Source organism: Sebastes umbrosus, chromosome 6 (genome assembly GCF_015220745.1).
Source record: "Sebastes umbrosus isolate fSebUmb1 chromosome 6, fSebUmb1.pri, whole genome shotgun sequence".
NCBI classification, from domain to species: Eukaryota; Metazoa; Chordata; class Actinopteri; order Perciformes; family Sebastidae; genus Sebastes; species Sebastes umbrosus.
Window position 1 is genome coordinate 17,103,786 of NC_051274.1, and position 22,737 is coordinate 17,126,522.

General features: G+C 39.8%; 1 protein-coding gene across 1 annotated transcript in view; it reads left to right on the forward strand.

Annotated features, from left to right (window-relative positions):
• The window catches only part of fgd (faciogenital dysplasia), a 69,285-nt gene extending 48,963 nt beyond the window's left edge, over positions 1 to 20,322 (forward strand). Inside the window, 16 exon segments of the mRNA XM_037772304.1 lie at positions 2,567 to 2,656; positions 6,531 to 6,667; positions 7,650 to 7,806; positions 8,035 to 8,173; positions 10,476 to 10,534; positions 11,078 to 11,224; positions 11,339 to 11,431; positions 11,541 to 11,620; positions 12,092 to 12,122; positions 12,888 to 12,992; positions 13,461 to 13,514; positions 15,748 to 15,849; positions 16,023 to 16,151; positions 17,563 to 17,703; positions 18,748 to 18,958; positions 18,961 to 20,322. Of these exon segments, the coding sequence (XP_037628232.1) occupies positions 2,567 to 2,656; positions 6,531 to 6,667; positions 7,650 to 7,806; positions 8,035 to 8,173; positions 10,476 to 10,534; positions 11,078 to 11,224; positions 11,339 to 11,431; positions 11,541 to 11,620; positions 12,092 to 12,122; positions 12,888 to 12,992; positions 13,461 to 13,514; positions 15,748 to 15,849; positions 16,023 to 16,151; positions 17,563 to 17,703; positions 18,748 to 18,958; positions 18,961 to 18,992 (1,707 nt within the window). The 3' untranslated portion in view covers positions 18,993 to 20,322.
• Positions 20,323 to 22,737: the final 2,415 nt, after the last annotated feature.

Consider the following 22,737-nt stretch of genomic DNA (forward strand, 5'->3'; position numbering starts at 1 on the left):
GGCACTACAGCTGTCATGTTGATGGCGTTATAATGACAACCTCGTCACAGTAGAGGATGTGGGTTGACACAACTTGTCAGTGACGTTCAAGCGTTGCAAGAGGTTAAGAGAATTTTCTTTTTGAAAACAAAGAACATTTTGAGGTTCACTTTTGGTAGCCTAGTTAATATCTCTGGTAATGCTAGATTTTCAGAAAGTCCATGATCTGTGGTGAAAGAGTAATCCTCCCATCTGTGCTGTGTAACTACGTAGGAGACGACAGCAGTTGTGAAACCCACATTGTCGCAACAGGCTACGTGTTACATGACCCTAAAGTGTGTTTCGTGTCACTGGGATGAACTTTATCAGCAACATCATTTCTAATCTCTTATCATACATTTTTTTAACATCATCTCAGCTTCGACAAATCATAATGAGAGAAAGAGACAGACCTTCCTTTTCACCACCTCAGCTAATAACATTTCACATCGGTTTCACACGTTACCACTGACTAGAATAGAGCTTTGTGAACGTCAGTTTACAGTAATCTGCTCCGGATGCTGCTGACTGTTGCCTCAACCATAATAAGTCTGCTGATATGTTATATTTTTCTTTATTGTAAAGACATCCCGTGGAAAAAAAACAAAAAAGCAATAATGAATTCATCCTACTAACAAGTATTGTCTTGTCTGTGTAGACAAAGCCTGATATAGGTTATTTCTCTATACCATAGAGCTATATTGTTGTTACTTCTGCACTGGCTGACATGTTTGTTCATTACAATGAGCGTGGGCACTGAGGCAAGCCCACATACACCATCCTGCTGCTGTAAATACTCACTAGTGCATAAAATCCACAATTTACTCCTGTTTTTCATAAGGACTAGAGTGCCCAGCTGTTTTGATAAATTATTCATTTACTTTTTTTAAATGAAACTGGGCCATTTATGAGGATTTACATCTTCGGTTGGAACGAATGGGCTTGAAGCTGAGAGCCACAGACATGCTGGGGATGATGGGAAGTACTGGGAGATGGAGTATTACACTGTTGGTTTTGTTTTTTCATAGGGTTTGCTGACAATGAACACAAATGTAGAATATTGCCAGCCTTATTCCCACAGGGGGGTTAGGGTTAAATGATGATCAACAATGTTTTGAATGATGGTAAAAAGATTTATAGTCATCAAAATGCAATATGTGCCAACTGCTTTTATTCACTTTTGTGACACTGGAAAACATAAAGAAGCTTTTTGATGACTAAAAAGCCATTTACCTTGACCTGATGAAGATACAAGTAGGATCGAAACTTAGTCAAAAGAATATTGTGGAATGGAGTAGTGTGCAGGCGTTACCTTTTTCTCTATAAAAACTTTTACCATCCTTCAAGACATTGTTGATCATCATTTAACCCTAACTCTAAGAGGTTAACATATAGCCTTGTTTGGTTAATAAATAATTGGCGTCTGCATGAAACACTGTTTATAGTATTACATACAAGTCTACATACAAATAACTGACCTTTACTAACATTACCAAGAGAAATACATTTCAGTAAGTAAGCTCATGTTCGCTAACATTGACTCCATTGTGCACCTTTCCCCAAACATTGTCATTTTTGAACACTTTATTTATTAATTTATGCCAATTAAACAGTATTATCAGTGCAGACAACAGCAATGACAGAGAAAAGAAAAAATTAGACATATTTTACAGTTAAACAGCAGACTCCATATGTTTATGTTCACACATTTAATTGAAAAAACTAAGTGCATCATATTGCTGTAAGCGCTTTATATTACAAATGCATACTGTAGGTGTAGAAATACAAAGGATTCAAGGCTATAAATAGATACAACTACAATGAATCAACAAAAAAAAATAGATGAATGAAGTAAGACAGCGATAAGTGATCAACTTAACCACACATTATGACCTCATTAATCCTTTGTATGAAAGGAGAGCAGACAGCCTTTCACCTAATGAGGATTAAATGTCGAGCTGCCAACAAAGCAAATATGAAGTGACGATTTCCTCAAATATTTGGGACAACAGCTTTAAATGGACCACAGTGTACAGCTGAACAAAATCATTTCAGTGATAAAAATTTGCCCTAAACAAGCTGGTGATTATTTTTACAGCACACATTTAAATTCAGTCGAACAAACCGACCTATATAATTCTTGTTTTACACTGATGTATCAACAATCCTTAAATATTTGGCACCAAATAATTTCATTTTAAAAAGACTTTGCTGCAAGAAGTAGCATAAAGGTCAAGGAGGGAAGATAGTTTTGCAGTGTATTGTGTGTTTTGGTTGACTGTGCGTGATTATGAATATGAATGCGTTGATGTGGAGCTTGTTTAACTTAGTTAATACAACAAAAAAGTCAGTGCCTTGATATAATCTTTTTTCAAAGAACGCTTTGTGGCCCGTCTGCCTTGAACTCTGTCAATGCTTAAAACTCATCTCTAATACTGAAGAACTGGAAGGTTTCCTTCGTCACGATGATGGAGTGTCTGTTTATATATATCTTTGTTTTCATGCCTCAGACGTACAGTAATCCTTGATGTCTGTCTGTTTCCCTCAGTGCTCAGAGACTCAGAAGCTCCTGAACATCGCCAAAGAGCTTCTCCAGACTGAAGAGGCCTACGTCAAAAGACTCAACCTCCTCGACCAGGTAACGTTGTGCCTCCGTGTTTCTCTCCGTTAGCGTGTCTGTAAGTGTGACACAGTGTGTTTTGGGTGCCACTGGTCCACATTTCAATCTGTGTGCCAGTGGTCTTAGTGATTGAGATCAGGGCTGAGCTGGATTAAAAACTGGCACTGTGTGTGAGCCACTGAACAACAACCCCTTCCTCTGTTGACTGGATTACTCAGAGCAGCGTTTGCACGGTCATGTGAGAAACTCCTTGTTTGTGTGTTTTATATTTATAAATACAGCTTTGTCACCACAGACTAGAGCATGTGCACTCACTGTATGTGTCCACTGTATAAAGCATCACATATTGGTGTGTGTGTTGCGGTGTCATGCCCTCACGGTGCCCTCTTTGACACGTTGTATGTAAATCCTGTGGATTAAAGATGCGTTTCCTGACTCATAGCTGGATTTATAATTAGAAAGCTCTTTAAAAACACAGTTTGGGCTCGATCATGATGCCCAGATTTAACTGTTTTGATGTCACTGAAGGATAATTCTGCACCATACATTTTAAGAATAGCACTATAAACAATATACACACATTATAGTAGAGTTTTAAGCAGCACTTCTCCGATTCTTTTACTCTTATGTATTAATCGCTACTGAAAAAAGGATGTGAGATTAAATTGTGGTGACAGCCATTCAAGACAATTTAGCTAATCATTGTAGCCTCCATGTTTAGCACTGAGCTAAACTTCTATCAAGGCTCTGATTCACAAGATTATTTTCTCGATTAATCCATTAGTCTCTTGGTGTAGAGATGCGCAAATCCAACTTTTTCAGTCCCGATATCGAGTACCGATCCAATACTAGTGTTTAATTAATAAGATGTGTGCCTCTCTTTGTGGACGTGACTGGGATCATTCTTTTATGTGCAAGGCAACATCAGGCTTGATTTAAACATTGCTTTCCTGACAAATAAATAAATAAATACATAGATATACATTTACTGTATTGTTATTTATTAATAAAATAATAAATCATGCATCAGCGACTTGGAAAAAACCTTCAAAATTATCAGGAATTACAATTCAGGTGTAAACCTTTTTAATGCAGCAACAAATTAGTCAAAACTTAAACAGGAATTCAAATTACAGTATGTAGTAGTTTATAGTATATAAACATAGAATTGAATTGATTAGAACGGCCCCATTGTCTCCGATACCTGATCAAATACCAGGAAATAGTCACTAATGCCCATGATAATTTTCCAAAATTGACATATTCAAATTCCTTGTTTGATCTAATTAACAACAATAATGTTAGCAATATGTTCCTGTTACCCTGAGTAATGTTAGTCTATATCCATTTTTAAGGGCAAAATACAGTTATTTACTTGACAGGAACGTTTTCATTGTGTGTGTTTTTCCATATTGCATTGCAATAACCTGTTAAAACTGATCATATACCAAACAACTAAAACGTTTTAAAGTTTTTTTAATACACAAAGGAGTGATGATAGAGTACATGCTTTTAATTCCTTAGATATAGCTATGCTGTGATCTAAGCAGACCGGATGGCATGCAGCAGATGATAAAATGTTCATTACAACCATAAGAGACTCTAGCTCAAACACTTGAGACTTGACTTGGACTTACAAAAATTGACTCATGAGCATGTATGCCTAATTGCCATCACATATAAACTCTTTTCATTGTGCTTTAAACCAAGCTTTCCATCTTCTTTACTCTCACAAGTCATGACCTGATCCTGCACTCTGCTCTGTTGGCTCTTTTGTTTGATCATCTCTGCTTTTTATAAATGGGTTATATATTTTTCAGCCTAATTTTGACCTCTATTTGTGTTCTCTCACGTTTGTGATGGGAATTTACTCGCAGTGGTTGAGTCTTCTTCCTCAATGTTCAGTTCATGTGGTACAGAGATGCACAGCCACACTATTACAGAACAGACACGGTGTATTTGCTACTGAGGGCAGAGAACTCTCACAGATAGCTTCCTGTTTTTGTCACGGCACTTTCGCATGAAACGATTGTGTCAGTTCTTTGCTGTGACTGGCAGGGAAGAAGCACCAGATGATGGAAGTGATAGGTGAAGCACTGTATCACAGGGGTTACTGTATGTTATGTTATAATGATGCATCATTTCCATTAACTGAACCTGAGCAGAGTGCTTCTGCCAGATTAGATTTCATTCCCTGCTGACATTAAATGGTAATAGTGCTGAAATAATTGCTGGATTAATTCTACCAGCCCATTGACAGAAAATGAATCACTAACAGTTCTGATAATCGATTAATAACTTAAATGAGTTAGTATTGCACTTCCATAACGTTGTGAGACTCACAAAGGCTGAGATATCCTGACCTCAATCTCCAAAAACATTGGTTCCTACATTTCCCATAATGCAACCAAACCCATAGACTCCTTCATTAGATCCTCCCTGCCTTTCAAGCAACGCATCTCCAGTTTTTAACACGCAGGTTTTCCGTTACAAATTTGTCTCCAAGCTGAGATAACCCTCATGACATCACTATGACATCATCAGGGTTATTTTCTCGAACTTGACAATGCTCCTCCAGAGCCACAAAGGACATGATACAACTGTATTAGTGCCAGTGGTGGATGAAGTACCTGAAAGCCACACTATAAAAGTACAGATATCTAACCAGAAAATGACTTTAGAAGAAGTTAAAGTCAAGTGTTAGAATATTACCTCAGTAAAAGTCTTAAAGAGTTTGATATTTACTGTACTTCAGTATCAAAAGTAATTGTCTGATATTGAATATACGTAAGTATTGAAAGTAAAATTAAAAGTAAATGCTCTTTTTTGAGAGAATTTTGAGATTTATGAAGTTTACAGTATAGGGCGGTAACACATGCGCAAAATTGATATTCACCTCCCGTTTACTTCCATTCTATGCGAGCGACTGTGCAAAAAACATTTGCTTCCCGTTGTGAACCAAATGTGCATCTTTTCTTTCAAAATGCAGATCACTTTGGTGAACTTTCAGTTCGAAAATCACCTCAGCAGTTGATGGTCACTCGCTTGCATTCGTGCATGTGTCACCGTGCCCTTATTGTTCCTCTTTACATGCACACCACCTCAAAAAATGGAAGTTACATTACACTTTAAGAAAAACGAGGTCTCCACAATTTAAAGGATTTAAAGAGCAAAATTCTGTTTTTTACCTTCTCTCGTAGTCACAGCCTGCCTGGACTTAAGCAGAAATCAAAACTTAACTACGGCTTTGAGAGCACTTGGTTTGCACTTGCCCGTCACGTGAATGATCTGACTTGCAAGCTAGGACCACTGATTCACCAAAGATGCTTGCTTGTAATAGTAACGAAGTAACAAAGATGCTTAGGGGAAAAGTATCGGAGTAAAAGTATACATTTTATTTAGGAAATGTAGTGGAGAAAAAAAGTGAAAGTTGACAGAAATATAAAAACTCAAGTAAAGTATAGATAATCCCAAAAAATACTTAAGTACGTTACATTACACCACTGATTAGTGCCCCTTAAAGTAATTTATCAAGCACAATTTGCTGCTTTTTATATCATTGTAAGTTGCATATCTTTCGGTTTTAGACTGTTGGTCACGCAAACATTTTTTAACATGTCAATTATAAATGTCAACTGTTGTTTTACGATCAAAACTAAACTCAAAGTGATTTATCCGTCAAGTTTATAGCTTATAGGCGTGTCCCATTGCTGCTGGTCACAGTTAAGAAGCGAAAGCTGGAGAAAATGGATGTTTATGTGGATAAACAACAACATGGAAACTTCTGTGTCCATGTTTACATGCCTGCTCCATGAATAGGAGCCAGATTTGTTTTTTTTGGAAACCGTTGCACGAGTGTTTGTATAGATATGTGTGTCTTTTTTCTCTGCAGGTATTTTGCACTAAGCTCACAGAGGCTGGAATCCCTCAGGATGTGATTACAGGGATCTTCTCCAACATCTCCTCCATCTACTGCTTCCATGACAAGTTCCTGTTGCCTGAGCTCAAGACACGCATCACTGGAGAATGGTGAGGAATAAACACCCGGCAGCTCAACGGCTTTCCAAACAGCATCAGTGTGACGTCATTGTAAAGATGGTTCGGCTCCGTTTGTGGTCGGTTAGGCAGTTGGTGTTGGCTGTAATACTCCGACAGCTGGACGGCAGTGGAGGGCATTATTGTCAGGTTTTCAGTGGTGTCGGGTTGCCAGGTTGTGTGTTTTTTTGTGTGTCAGAGTATTTTTTTTTCACGGTAAGCATTAAATTTGCCCCGAGTGTGTTATTGTGCCAACATCAGCCACCCTTGGTAGATAATGACTTCTCTAGAGAGATGTGTTTAGGGAAATCACCTGTCACATGATGGTTCCCCACATTATTTTCTGGAACTCATTAAAGTGAATTGGCTCTGATAGAAAGACTTCAAAACTGGTACACTCAACCACACAACCAGTCAGAAAAGTGCACCTCAGGGAGAAAGATTAACATCAACGCTTCCTGTCTTATATCTGTGGTGATGTGTAACCCTTGTTCAACATGTAAACCTGTGGTTGTGAATTGTCAGGAGAAAAGATGTAATTGAATCAGCTAAAGCAAACCTTTTATAACCAACCTCACTTCACCAAGTTGGAAACAGGTTTTGAGGATTGTATCTCCTCAGCTGTAACTCGTAGCGTTTGCATCTATATATTTTAGAAAAGCAAACTTGAACATTAATATACTGTATGTCGAAGCAGCCACAGTCAGCAACACAGAGCTAAAGCATGAGAATTGTGAGAAGAGGAAGAGGGAGTGTATGGCTGACCCATTACCAGGTTACTATAGTTTATAATAATGCAGGACAGTGAGGATACAGCCATTTCATACAGGAGACGAGCGAGGATCTACCGATGTACATTCAACCCGCCAAGGTTCATATGAGACAATATAAAAAATAGACCCCTCCCCCCATCCACCCAGCAAATCACACCCTGCTTGTACTGTATTAATCCGTTTGTTGTTCGGGTTGTCTCTAGGGACTCCAAGCCTCGTATTGGAGACATTCTCCAGAAACTGGCTCCGTTCATGAAGATGTACGGAGAATATGTGAAGAACTTTGACCGAGCCATGGAACTGGTCAGCGTCTGGACACAGCGGTCTTCGGTGTTCAAGAGTACTGTCCACAATATACAGGTAGGTGTCTCCGTATTGGATACCTTGTCCATTAATTAGCAGTAGATTTCAAAGCTTTTTTTTAACCATTTTTCAATTTTGTCATGCACAACTGCCTGTACTGGAAAAAAAATCCTGTCATATGTATCTAACCATTGTTTATTACGAGTATTCTCTGATACGTAACCGGTTTTAGAAGTAGATTTTTTCAATCAGTTGAAATCTTTGTTTTGTGTTTGAACCTTACAGAAACAGGATGTGTGTGGGAACCTGACGTTGCAGCACCACATGCTGGAGCCGGTCCAAAGGATTCCTCGCTATGAGCTGTTGCTCAAAGACTACCTGAAGAAGCTGCCTGATGACGCTCTTGACCGAAAAGACGCAGAGAGTGAGACATTATACCCACTGTTTTTTACTGCTCGGTCACGACTGAGAACTCTTCCAGTAACAGTTTTCTGTCTTCCTGTCAAACTGTTTTTACCTCTGCTTCACCTGTGCCACAGGAATGACGCGTAGGTGTCATGTATATCATGTTACCATATCTGTCAAAAACAATTTGGTTGAATGATTGACTTGTAAAACTATTATCTTGTCAATCATTATCTAACCTAAATACAAGAATAAGCAATGTCTAGATGACAGAGTCCTCATTAAGATAAGGAGCAAATGTCTGAACTTGGTTTGACAAGATTTCCATTGCAAAGGAGTGTGCTGCCAAAGTGAGACAATAATTAGAGGTGGCACGAACACAAAAAGGTCAATTAAAAGAACTGAAAGTAGGTGAAGCGATGCAGATTCACATTCCAGAAAGCGCAGGTGAAGCAAAGACACGTCTACTGGAGTTGATAATGCACAGATGAACATTTGTGTTCATCCTGAGTTAAGTGGCTCTGTAACTGTAGAAGAGCAGGAAGAGGAGGAGGAGTAAAAAGTAGCGGCTCTGGAGGAAAATGAGTGAAACTGATAAGGAGCTAGTTGAGATAAGATTTAGCCTACATGATACCATGATTCATTGTTTCCATGATTGTCCGTGACGTTTATCATCACATTTTCGGATTTGTGCATCGTACTACATTAGACAATGTCATTACACACCTATAAACAATAGAAGTTAATATGTCACATGTTCCAGATTAGATAGAGATTAGATTTGATTTCAGAAACTTACTTTCTTAAAATTGCAACAAACAAAATATGTCTTGGCTTCTTCATCACGGATGAGGAGCCCACAGAATCTGGCTTAAAGAGATAGTTTGGGTGTTTTGAAGTGGGTTTGTATGAGGTACTTATCCATAGTCAGTGTGTTACCTACAGTAGCCGACGGTCAGGTCGCCCCCAGCTTGAGAGAAGCAGACAGGAGTTACCGCACGGAAGCAAAGCAATGTACTGCTGTGGACGGGGCCGGCAGCAAAACGTATTTTAGCCACCTAAAAGAAAGGCCCAACCCAAAAAATCAATATAATTTTAAATGTACACTATATTTAGAATATTTTCACTGCTTTACCTTGCCGTCAGACAGCCCTTTGCGACGGGGAACTGAAACCGTTGTATCCATCTATGTTCTCACCAAAGCATCCAGACCCCATTGGAAAAAAAACTGTAATTTTACAGGAGGATGCTGGACTACCACTGCCTCGATCGGTTACTTGTGTTATTGTGTGACTTTGGTGAATCCCAACTAACCAAAGTCACACAATAACACAAACAAACTAACCGATTGAGGCAGCGGTAGACTCACAACTTCTGTGTTCTGCGTGGTAAAAATGACTGTTTTTTCTATGGAGTCTGGTTGCTTTGGCAAGAGTATAGATAACATCTTCAGTTCCCTGTCGGAAACATAGACTGTAAAGCTGACTCACGGCTTCCTCTAACTGACCTTTCAAATCCAAGGAGACTTGCACAAGCGAGCAAAAGTCACATCATACACCAACAAGAATCGATGTGATGAGAGAACAAAATGAATTGTTCTTCTTTAAGATAAACAGTTCATCTGTTGTGTGGAGACAACAATGCCCTCATTAGGATAACAGGATCATTTAATCTATCATGGAGATCATGGCAGGACATCCAGCAGCTCCAGTGTCTCTTGTTACACAGTTGACGCTCTGTGTGTAGTTTCATCTGCTGCCTGTTACAGACAGATTACACACTTCACGTCGATGCGTCACTCTTAATGCCAAAAAATTCCATTTTACATGATCTGATGTCCTCCCACATCCGTGTTTCCATTTACCTGAGCATTAACCTCACCACACGGTGTTGTTTGGAGTCTGTGGAGGGGGATTTCTCTCCTCCACTCGAGTTGAAAAGCAGTTCATCACAGTTGTTTTGGCCTCATTTCCCTCGGCTGTGTGTCTCTTCTGTTTATGTAGTCCATGATTAAGATGGCTGACTCAGGTGCTTGCAAGGCTCTCCGCTGGCTAAAAGCCAGCCTAATGCAGGCAGTGTGTTTAATGTTAAGACAGTGCATGTTAAGCCTTTGATCCTGTTACATTTATATAATATAGCTAGTGTGACATCTTCTTATTTTTTAGTGCGCAACAGACACATTATTTTTGTGGTTAAAAGAGAGAGAGATTGATTTATATCTGCAGTTTGATTCAGTTTTACTCAAACATGATCTTATCGTTGTTAATTCTGTATTTTTTTGCTAACATGCTTACATTTGTCTATGTGAATGCTTGTTACAGAGGCAGTGGAGCTCATCTCTACAGCAGCAAACCATTCCAATGCAGCAATCAGGAAAATGGTAAGACTTTTGACTCAACACTACAGTAAGCTTCACTCTTCTGTTCTTTCTTTTTGTCGTCATCTCTTTCTAAACTCTTTTGTTTCAGTCTCATTGAACTTTATGAAAAACAGCTAATGTGTTACTCAATTACTCAAAGAGTTGATGATGCTGTACAGCAACATTGCAAGTGTTCGTCTGAGGGAGTGAACAAGTTGAATTAGTACAGACAGGAAGTTGCCGTTTCCTGCCTCGAGTTTCACAGCTTGCGGAAGCCTGACTATTTCATCCTCTTCATCTCTTTCCTCTGTCTGGCCATCTTACTCATATTTCTTACATCCTTAAAAACAACTTAAATGTGTTTATGAATCAATAAGGGAATATAATACCTGCTTTCCTGCCTTGCTGGAAGACCCATGAATGAATGAGAGTCTTACCTGATAACAAAATAACTCCCTCTGGTGGAAGTGTGGCTTATAGCTCCATCTGTCGTCCCACTCTCAAGTGTCTTCTTGTCTTTTCTACCTCTGCTTTCCTCACCCTCCTGTTGTCTTGTGTTTTCAGGAGAAGATGCACAAGCTGCTGGAGGTTTACGAGAGGCTCGGAGGAGAGGAGGACATGATTAACCCAGCCAATGAGCTCATCAAAGAAGGACATATCAAGAAGATGTCAGCCAAAAATGGAACAGCACAAGACCGATACCTCTACTTGGTGAGAGGACTCAAGTATTAAATTAGAGAAATGTCAGACTGCTGGAGGATTTTTGTATATGTGAGCCTTGTTATCTGTACTTCTCATTAACTGCATCATCTGTCTCTGATCTAGTTCAACAATATGGTGCTATACTGCGTGCCTAAACTCAGACTGATGGGACAGAAGTTCAGTGTCAGAGAGAGGATCGACATCGCTGGCATGGAGGTGCAGCTCCGCTTTCTCATTCTGTTAGATGTCTTTTGTTTTCTTCTCCTCTAGCCTTTTACTTATTCTGGTGGCTTCAAATCCAATTTCCTCTGTTTCTTGACCTCAGGTGCAGGAGAAAGTGAAGCAGAACCTTCCTCACACGTTTGCCATCAATGGCAAGCAGCGTTCACTGGAGCTGCAAGCAAGGTAAAGACATCTGAATCCCCCGCCATTTGAAAATGTGCTGTTTCTGTTTAAAATGCAGTTGATTCCTATGGAAGCCCAAAAGTGTTCAGTATTAAATAAATAATAATAATAATAAATAAGTAGGGCTGTCAATTGATTAAAATATTTAATCCCGATTAATCGCAAATTAATCACACATTTTTTAATTGTTCAAAATGCACCTTAAAGGGAGATTTGACACACAATTAGCCAATTAGTTTCTGTAAATGGACAGACACAGTAACCAATCCATTCTTTTACTTTCATAAAGCTGCACGTGCTACCTACCTAGCAAGTAAACTAAGCTTGTTCGGATTATGATTATTTATTTCATAATGTCTTCTTGCATTGTTTGAGGTGAATATTTGAATAGTCCAAGCCATTTCATTGTGATGTCTGTGTTTTTTTTTGTTAAGATAAATCTAATCTCATGATCTTTTATTTGCTTTACAGGACAGCTGAGGAGAAAGAAGATTGGATTCAGGCAAGGATCACACACATGCTCGTATAGATATAGTAGTACACCCACGCACATTATGCACACGGTCTCTTGTGCACACATGCAGCATTTTGGACCCGTGCCTTTGTTAGTTCTGCGTTATTAGAGAATAGAATTAGCAAAGATTTCCTCCCCACACTCATTCAGTATGTTTGGAAATTATATTCGAAAATAAAGCCCCTCATTATTGCTCATTTAGCCCATTACAGCACAGTAAAGCTGATTAAAACATTTTGCGTGTTGGAAGAGGGGGTGGGAGTGTTACAGAGGAGGTTTGGGAGGTTTGTTTTCAGTCTGTGTGTAAGCATGAGAGACGGGATGAGATGAATAGAGGGATCATTCAGAAAAGACAGTGGAATGTAAACTTAAAAGATCTTGGAGTGAGACACTGGCTGTGAGGCTCAGTAGGACCATGATGCTTTTGGAGCTGTGATGTCATTCGTTTGGCGCATGGTCTGGCCAGACAGCACGCCACACACGCTGTCTTTGCTCCCCAATCAGACATGGAAAGGAAAGTTGGCTTTCTACCTCCCTAAATCTTATTTTTTCACTTCCTACAAGTAACAGAATGTATGATACATTAAATCAGATCAGACACTTTTACATCACGCTGTAATCCTGCAATTTAGCATAGCATAGTGAGAATAAATGCATTCAATGTGTCTGATTGATAATCTATCCCTTCTTTTTTCTTTTTCCCTCACTTTCCATCCTTCCTCCTCTGTCCTCTAAATCTCTTCTGACTCTCAGGTGATCCAGGCCACTATCGAACGGCACAAACAAAACAGCGAGACATTCAATAAAGCTTTCAACAGTTCCTTCTCCCGGGAAGATGACCACCCCCCTGAGTCACCGGTCAGTCTCACTCTCCCTTAATCAATCAGCTCATTGATCAGTCAATTAGTGGGTCATCCTGTGCAATGAATCACGGGAGACGAGTGGTACACCAAACAAGTTTGTCATAGTCTGGTCTTTGTCTGCCTGAACAGCTCTCCCATCTACGGATGTGGTAGTATCATACACACACATAAAGAAGCTCTGTCTTTCCATCCCTGACAGTTGCACACGTAGCGTCTGTGAGTCTCCTCTCCCAGAACTCTCTCATGACCTAATAGGGAAGGCCCAAGTCAAAGTGTATACAAAACTCTTATGGATCTGCTTTGACCCACTTTGGGCCGGCTGGAGCTGGACGCTGGCCAAACGTAACGTGACACAAGCCAGAGGACTTGATTCAGAGGGTCTACACTGACACCTAGTGGTGGGGATGATGTATGACATCAGGCTGGAGCTGCTGGTGCTAAATGTGTTTTTACTTCTCCTCAGGGTCCCTGGTGCAACGCATCCGTTGACTCAGATGGTGAAAAACTGCATGAAAGGGTAAGATACTAGTATATATACTTTATATGGTTGTGCTTGGATGAGTACTCATTTACACAGTGTGTTATTAGATTATAAATTACTATAAACAAGTGAACACCGTCTCTGCAGCAGGTCCGGGTTAATCCAGTGCAGTAATTAGTTATGGGCCCCTATTGTCTGCCCCATTTCTCCCATTGTCTGTGTATTATCTGTGTATTGTGTGTGTATTAGTTAGTCATTAGTAACAAGCTTGTAACTTGATTAAGCACTAATTTATTCAGGAATATGCACCATGTAAATGCAGAAATAATAAACTTCTTTAAAACTAGATTTTTAACTCTAAAAGATGGCGTCTCAAGATTATGTAATCATGCAGATGTTGCCTTCAGGTGCCTATTGGTTTATGTACTTTAACTGTGCACACAGCACCAAACTAATTTGCAGTTAATTAAATTACCACAAACAAATTGCCACATGTTGAACGTGAAGCCTTCGGGCAGGGTTAGTGTCTTATTGCAGTGGGAAAACAACAACTCTTAAGTAAAGTAGAGTTACTCCAAAATAGGACAAAGGTATTGCAGTTCCAAGCTTTGGTTTTAAAGCTAAAGGTAAAGGTGTAGCAGGTGTGCCAGCTGATTGCTCAGTTGCATCAGTCTGATGAAGCCCACACTGCTGTTTGTATGATAGAGAAAAGAGAAGATAGACATGTTATTAGCAGATATACATCTTCCTTGAACAGATCCAAAAGCTTCTAAAGAACTAAAGTTGTTGACATGATGTTGAGATTTGATGTTTGATTTGTGTTGATGTACATATATGTGGTATTAATCATCATCCTAACTGATGCAATCAGCTAGCACACCTGGTATAAATTAGCTGTTAATTCCTGGTAACTCTACCTGCTCCTGATGATGGTTTTAAAGGACAGGTGTTTTCAATCCTCCCGGCTGCTTAGACCTCTGCTCAGGGTGGAGTTGGGCAGAGCTGTCCTGGTAATAGACCTTTTTCATAGCAGACATTTTGACGTGTCATAGTAGGAAAAACACAGGTGGAACTAATTTAGTTAACGATGGCTCTTAAGTGGTATTAAGTGTCCTAGTAAGCCATGACAGTGAGTCAGCATGCACAATACCACCACCCAAGAACAAGCTCATCGAAATGGAATGCGGCCATTTTTAATGTCATCAATTACACCTGTGTTCGTCAAAATGACGGCTGTGAAAAAGGTCTATTATGTGACGTCAAGTCTGTGTATTATAAGTTGTCCCGCCTTAACGCGCAATAAAACTAACAAAAGAGGGAGGGAGATGCCAATCGAGCACAGACACGAATTTGACTCGCCTAAACTTTGACACACACAAAACGGCGAGGCTCTCCGATGTCTAGCCAGTTTGAGAGAGCGGGTGGGATTGACTTCTTTCTCAGGAAATATTGTTTGTTTATATTAGGGCTGGGCAACAAGGAAAAAATCAAATATCACAATATTTTTGACCAAATACCTCAATATTGATATTGTAGGGTTGCCTATTGGTGCTTTTACAAAATATTTACACTTTAATTTACTTTTTTTTTAGTAAATAATAATCAGTAATGTGGATATAATGACTAAGTGTAAAATACAAATAATAGAACAGCTAAAACAGTCTTTTAAGTTCAGAAAAAGTGCATCACTTTACTGTAATGTGGCCTTTAAAAACAGGAAAAGACAACACATATGCTATTACGATATCCAAAACCTAAGACGATATGCGATAGACGATGAGAAGAGGCCTGTGCGGGTTAACCACTGGTGTGTACAGGCTTTAAAGTCAAACAGAAAGTTTAAAACTGCAACAGTGCATCTGTCCATTTTTTGGAGTAACCATGCTCTTAATAAAAGAACGTTTTGCTGATAAATGGGCTTAAATGATTAAAGGTTTTGTCCTCATTGACCAGCCTGCTGCAAATAGACAGAGGGCTCTCTTGTTATCTGTATAAAAAAGGAGATGAATTTAACTCCTCATCCCACAATGCATTTATAATAACAATCTGACAGCCTGTGGACACCTCCGTCTGACCTCCATTTTAGTTGTCTTTAAGAGAGGGATACTGTGTCTGTGTCTTTGTTAATAGAAAGGAGAAATGAAAGACAGGCAGCCAGACAAACAAAGAATGAAGCCGTCAGACATTCTTTCAGTTGAGCTGAAACCGAACAGACTGAAGACCTTGACACATGACTCCTGTGTGTTTTTTGTTTTTTTACATTTTCCAGAAGAGTTCCAGGAAAAAGGAGAAAGAGAAGCAAACGTGTAAAGGCTGCAACGAGACCTTCAACTTCACAAAGCGCAAACACCACTGCAAGTCCTGCGCAGCGGTGAGCACAGATGGAACAGAAGACATTTGGGCATTGTTTGGCAGGATGTAAAAATGCAAGGATGGAGAGATAGAAGTCGGAAGGACAAGTGGAAAAAATCTTTCGGACAATTAACTGTTTGCAACTGAGCAGCTTTCTCAATGCCGTCTCTTTCTCTCTCTGTCCTTCTGCAGGCCATCTGTGCAAAGTGTTCAAAGACCTTGGACAACAAAACGAGCCGAGTGTGCCCGGAGTGTTTCGAAGCCAGCCTCAGCATTGAGACTCGAGGTGTTAGTGAACAGAAAAGGAAAGCTGTGCCTGAGGTGAAGACACAAACAAAAACAAGAACACACACACATTTAGCAGCATGTGCATACTAGTTTATTTTTCTGCCTCGATTCATGCCAGTTCAGTTAGAACCACGTTTCCCAGTATAACCAACCGTCAATGTCAACCAGGGTTCAGCAGCCAGACTGCACTGCTGGCAACAAAGAAGGAAACACAATAGTTTACTTACTGAGTCCAGTCCACTCTCTCTCTTGAACACTAAAGTCACTGTGTTGTCTGAAATCATTGCGGACACACACATTAACACACATTATACACATGCAGTACATGTGCATTTCTGAATTAACACAGACTCACATTGAAAGATCAACTAATCCCTCTTTGATGACTAATATCATAATGAGATCTCAGCTTATGGATGACCAGTCGTCTCCGCTGACTCCACAGTCTAGCTGCGGCTTCAGGTGTCTCTGTCTGTCCGTCTGTCTGGGATGTTGGGGATGGAGGACAGAACCTGCCAGAATAAAATAAATAAATGACTCTATAAATAAATAAATATGCCATTAAATGAAACAAAAATAATATTAAAAATAAATGTAGGCATTCATTTTTTTGATAAAACGTGACGTAAACTGATATTTCTGTTTTAATTTTCTAATCTTTGTATTACTTCCCCTATCTATCTATTCTTCGATTTAATTTCCCCTTTTATTTATTTATTTGTATTAACTTTTAAATGTATGTATTTATTTTTGCATTTATTTTTTATTTTAGATTTATTTATTAGTTATTAAATTGTATCTATTTATTTATATATTTATGTACTTGCAGGATTTTTCCCTTTGCATTTCCCCCCTATTTATTTCCCTAAACTTATTTATTTCTGTATTCTTTTCTTTATACATTTCTTTATACATTTCCTTTTAGTGGATGGATGTACAGTACAGTCTACTCTGGTTATATTGAAAAGATGACAACCATACTATTCATATATATTGTAGAAATTGTTTAGGATTCGGGCGGTTCATTCAGGCGGTTTGCCTCAGTGACAAGAGACAAAAGAGCTCATCTATCTGCAGTGAGATTAGTGACCAGATGAGGGAGCTGTAGGCCATACAGGGATTAGACGAGAGGCAGCAGGAGCTTGAACACCTGTCCATGTACAAATCTCACTGTGTCCTACATTGTCGTTACGTAACGGTGAACAGCGGAAGATCTGCGCTGTCAGTTGCTCGTCAAGTTCAAATCCCCAAAATATGATTCAGACGGATTTCAATTGCAAGCTTATCCAAATCGATAATAGTAAACAGTATTTTATAACACCTTAGGTGTTTTATATATACAGATATAACAGTGGTTGTCCTCTTATACATACATATACATATACATATACATATACATATACATATACATATAAACTTCTATATTGTCGTATCATCTTTTTAGATACAGACATCTCTAACGGGGGACAACTGCCTGCTATGTGGCCACCTTCAAGTGCAGGAGAAAGGGAAGAGCTGGTCCAAGATGTGGGTGGCTGTCACCAAGGCTGAGCCACTGGTGCTGTACCTGCAGAGCAGCGGACAGGTACGAGGTCAACACACACACACATCTGCAGATAGGATGACGATCTAGCTGTTCATTACAAAATATCCCACCTTTTTTTTTTTTTTATTAGATTTAGGGATTATATATTTTATGTATAAATAATCTACCCTTTATTTATTTTACTTACGATAGTCATCACTTACAATACATATATTATATAACATGTGTTCCCCCTGTTAAAGTAAGCATTGTAGAAATAAAGGGACAATAAACATTGCACACAAGTTCCCCTCACATGGCCACATAAACCGTGTGCGTCATAAACTCTTGCTACACCTGGCCTTTCTATACGTCCCGCCTGCTTCCTCCTTTCGAAGCAGGACATATGTACAGTATAGCGCCTGGGCACATCAGTGAGCATGTGCAAGTCCGATCTATCCAATCCTGCCTGCGCCAGGTTGTCTGCACACTGTCTGTGCTCTGTAGATTTGGGCCAGGAGGATTTGGTTGTCCCGAGTCTGACCTCAGGTATAGCTGCTGCTGCTGCTGTCGGCGACGCTGCTCCACTGTGTGACGAGTTTGCACCAACCACATGAAGCAACTCTTTGGATTTAAAGTCGTTCCTTGAAATCTTGGCTCTGTTTGTAGCAGTAAATCTGCTCAGAACATCAAAAGGAGATGCATTTCACTAGTGGTTTACACGATTCCTCAAAGCAATCATGTTTGGAAGGCTTTTTTGCTAAAGACTGTGATTCTCTGTCATTCATAGGGGATGGCACAGAAGGGAAGTGAGCCTGTTAAAGCCTCACCCGGTTTCATTTCCAAGACTAATATCCCAATCCCACTGCAGAAAGCTGCCATTCCAAAGATTAGGATTAATGGGAGTTGGACAAGCATTTCCTGATTGTACAGAAAGAAAGAGGGGGAAGGGAGAGAGCATTATACATGCCTGGTGGGATATATTCTCCTCCAGCTGAAGAGACAAGCTGTCACTTGCTGCATATACAGTATGTTTCCTCTCTATTCAAGAGAAACTCACCACCAGATTTCTTCTGGTTTGACCTATTTTGCTCATTTCCGTAGGACTCCAAGGGGGCGCGGATGGTGCCTCTCCCTGGGTTCGAAGTGAGCGTGTTGCCGCCGTCGGGAGGCGAGAAGTCGGACATCAAATACGCGTTCCGGCTCAGTTACGCCCAGCAAACTGTGCTCTTAAGTGCCCAAGATGTAGAACTTCAGGCCAAGTGGGTGGACGTCCTCTCCAAAGCTACCCGTGGAGAAACGCCCACAGACGCATCGTGAGGCTGACTGAACACAGGAAGAGACAGTAGCGGCCATGTTGGAGCCACAGGACTCGCTCCCCCTCCCTCCTTCTCGTGTGTTTAGAGCACACATTACTTGAATTCACTTTACCTTGGCACTTTTTGTTTTTTCCCCCTTTTGAAAGGACCACTCAATCCTTCCTATGCCACTTCAATCTTCTCCTCATGACCACACAGCTACGTCTCTCTTTTATCTCCCTGTCTCTCTTGAACACACAGAATAACAAGGACTTTGCTATCAAGCCACCAACGCCACTGTATGTATGTATGTGTGGTTCGGATATTTTAGTGTTTTTCAAACGGTGGAGAGGACTAAATGTTTTATTTGTAATATAGCTGAAGAAGGTTCCTGTATGATTTTTTTAAAAGATGAAGTTTCTTGTACATTACGCGACTGTGTTGTGAAGCATTAAATCTTATGTGTCCGTCTTTCCATTTGTGCGAAAGTATGTATGTTTGAGTGCGAGTCCCCTCCCGTGTTTATTAAGTATTGAACGTTAGTGTAAGAAACCTCTGTTCTGTTCTCTTCACTCCTGCTGGGGACACAAGGGCAGTTCAGTGGATATATTGTACAGTATGTATACTATAGTGCGATGTAAGAAAACAAGAAAAAAAGACATTTTAACTTAAGAAGACACAGAGATGTGTACGCTTGTGGCTGGCCACCTGATGCTCCCACTGTCAGCTCCCATCTTACAGACCCTCTCTTCATACTTCTCTCATCTATAGAGGTAATAACTCCCTCCCGTCATTGTCCTTGGACTCTGAGACCTCTAATCTGAGTTTGATCCACCACATTTCCACTCTGTCATGTCTGTGACTCATCCAGATGAGTGGACACAGCCAGAATGGGATCAAGTGGCCTCAATCTGACCCTGTGCTGCAGGTTCAGTCCCTCAATAACTCCACTTGTACACACATGCTTAATAAATCATTTCCATATACTTCTCTCTCTCTTTCTTAGCATAGCAACCGTCTGCCTGCTTTCTCCCCCTTTGGTGATGTGATGGAAACCAAGTACTGTACTGTAAAACTGTTAATTCTGCCTTGCCCCCCATCCCTTGCTCCTATCAGCCACCAGCCTTTAAGCAAAAGTAGCAAAAAAAACCTTGTCATTTGGATCTTTTTGTGCATGTAAACTCACTCATCATATTTATGTACCGTGCTCTGAAATCCTGCCCCCTGTCCCTCTTTTTATGCTCCAGGATTCATTCTTGTCGTACTGTAAGTGAGCCACAGTGAGTGTTTTAAACATGGATTGTGCACAGTGGAAAAGCAGTCAAGCATATCATCAATAAACAGACAATGTGATTCATTCAGTACGCGCTGTCCAACAAGATCTTCACGTGTCATGAGTTACTGTGTGCAGATATGTTTCTGTTTGTCTTTTTTAGTATGTCAATCGATTAAAATATTTAATAGTGATCAATCGCATGATTGTCCATGATTAATTGGGAATCAATCACACATTTTTATCTGTTCAAAATGTACCTTAAAGGGAGATTTGTTAAGTATTTAATACTCTTATCAACATGGGAGTGGGTAAATATGCTTGCTTTACGCAACTGTACTGTATGTATACATGTATTATTGGAAATCAATTAACACAAAACAATGACAAATAGAAACTTGCAGCCCAACAGGCAACAACGCTGTCAGTGTGCTAAGTGTGTTAAAGAAATTAGTGGCGTTAAAACGAATTTGCGTTAAAACTTTGACAACCCTAGTCTTTTTATAAAACACACACTACAGATATTATACTTTCTCAAAGAGTGAGAGAAAGACCAATCACATACAGGCATAAATTGATGCTCATTCACTCCAGACACCACTGATCTTGTATTGATATAACACACAAAACAGCATATGAAATATTGCCAGCAGATATTTGATTTAATAAGCCGATGGGATGTAAGAGGATTAATGACCATGTGGCGTATATTGTATGTGTGCAAATGAGTTTTTTTGTGTCATCTAGGGATACTATACTGTAGTTTTAGTTCCATTCCTTTTAACTTCACTTCGTTTTCACTACAATTTGGTATTCAGTATTTTGCCTGACTCTCTTTGTACTTTGCACTGTAATATCAGAGGACAAAACAAAAACAATGTTTATTTAAAAAACAGGACTAAGAGTCTGCAGCCATGCTAGAGGCTCTGTGAGGCTATACTTAAGCACAGTGGTGCTTTGAGATAAATGCTAACATCAGCTGATGTTTAGCAGGTGTGTTCACCTTGACAATTCTATAGTTTTACATACATGCTTATTTTTTCTAATTATCACTAAACACAAAGTAAACCCGATGGGAATATTGTTCCAAAATTGTTTCTCCAAAAACTAAAATTTGACCCGATGGTGGCGCTACATTAAAAGTTAAAGGTGCAGTGTGTAGGATATGGCTGGTGGTGTGGTTGCAGATAGCAACCAACTGAGTACCCCTCTTCTCACCCCTCCCTTAAGACTTCGGTAACGTGAGCTGCAGATTGCAAAACTGAACAACTACTTTAGGAGCTAACGAAAACACAATGATTCTTAGTTTCAGGTGATTATACACTAATGAAAACATAGTTATGAATATTATATTTCATTTCTGCTATTAGATCCCCCTAAATGATACACACTGTTACTTTAGGGGATCATCAAATTGATTACATTTCATCCTGGGGGGAAATGAATGTGTGCACCAAATTTTATGGCAATCCACCTAATAGTGGTTGACTGACAGACAGACACTGCCTTCACCTAGAGTCATGCCACTAGCATGGATAATGAAAAATATTTCTCAGTTTAGAGTTCAGGTTTTTCCACCTCCTTGTTTACTGTTTTTCATGCAATTTTAAGTTGCTTTGGCTCAGTGAATTTTTTTGTTGGCATGCAATTGTCTGTTTTAATATGGATTCAAACTGCTGGACAATAACAGATCCATATAGCAATGGTGGGACATAAAGTCAGGTACACACGTTGACTGCTGTGTGCAGCAGTATACTGTAGCAGTCACCATGAGAACAGCACTGAAACTCTGAACACAGGCCGATCCCTTCATGGTCATCATCTCATTACTGCTTTTTCTATCTCATGTCAGAGGATAATGACTCCAGGGAGCCACAGCTGTACAGTATATATCGTGCTTGTTTGAACAATGTATAGTATGCAGAGTGTATAGTGGTTGGATACTTCAAAACTTATTTATGCAGCCCTCGAAAGACAGGACAATGCAAAACTGAGAAAGGGAAAGTATAAATTATAGGGATATCCGATTTACTGAAAGGGTTGGGTTCTTGAGTTATGGCTGATTTCAACTCTCAGATATGTGTGTGTGTGTGTGTGTGTGTGTGTGTGTGTGTGTGTGTGTGTGTGTGTGCGTGTGTGTGTGTGTGTGTGTGTGTGTGTAAAAGCTGTCCATTTTTCTACATCTTGATTTAATTCAGTTTCATCCTCCCTCCCTCTGTTTTGTCTCCACTTTGTCGTCATCACCCTTGTTTTTGCAGTTCTTGTAGACATAAACTTATTGATGTACATTTACAGGAAAAAAAGGCGCGGACAGCTATTGATAGGCTGTGTGAACCGTAACTTCTTTATTTAGCGAGTCAACACTGGGTGTCAAAATGATGAATTGGAAGGCTGGTGTCTCTGTAGAGCTGGAGAGCAAAGTGCTGACTGCATCCTTCTGTCATTTTACATGCTGTAACAGAGTGGAGCAGGGTGGGTACTGTGTCTGCTGCAGGACGGAGACCACGCTGAGATAAGCTTTCA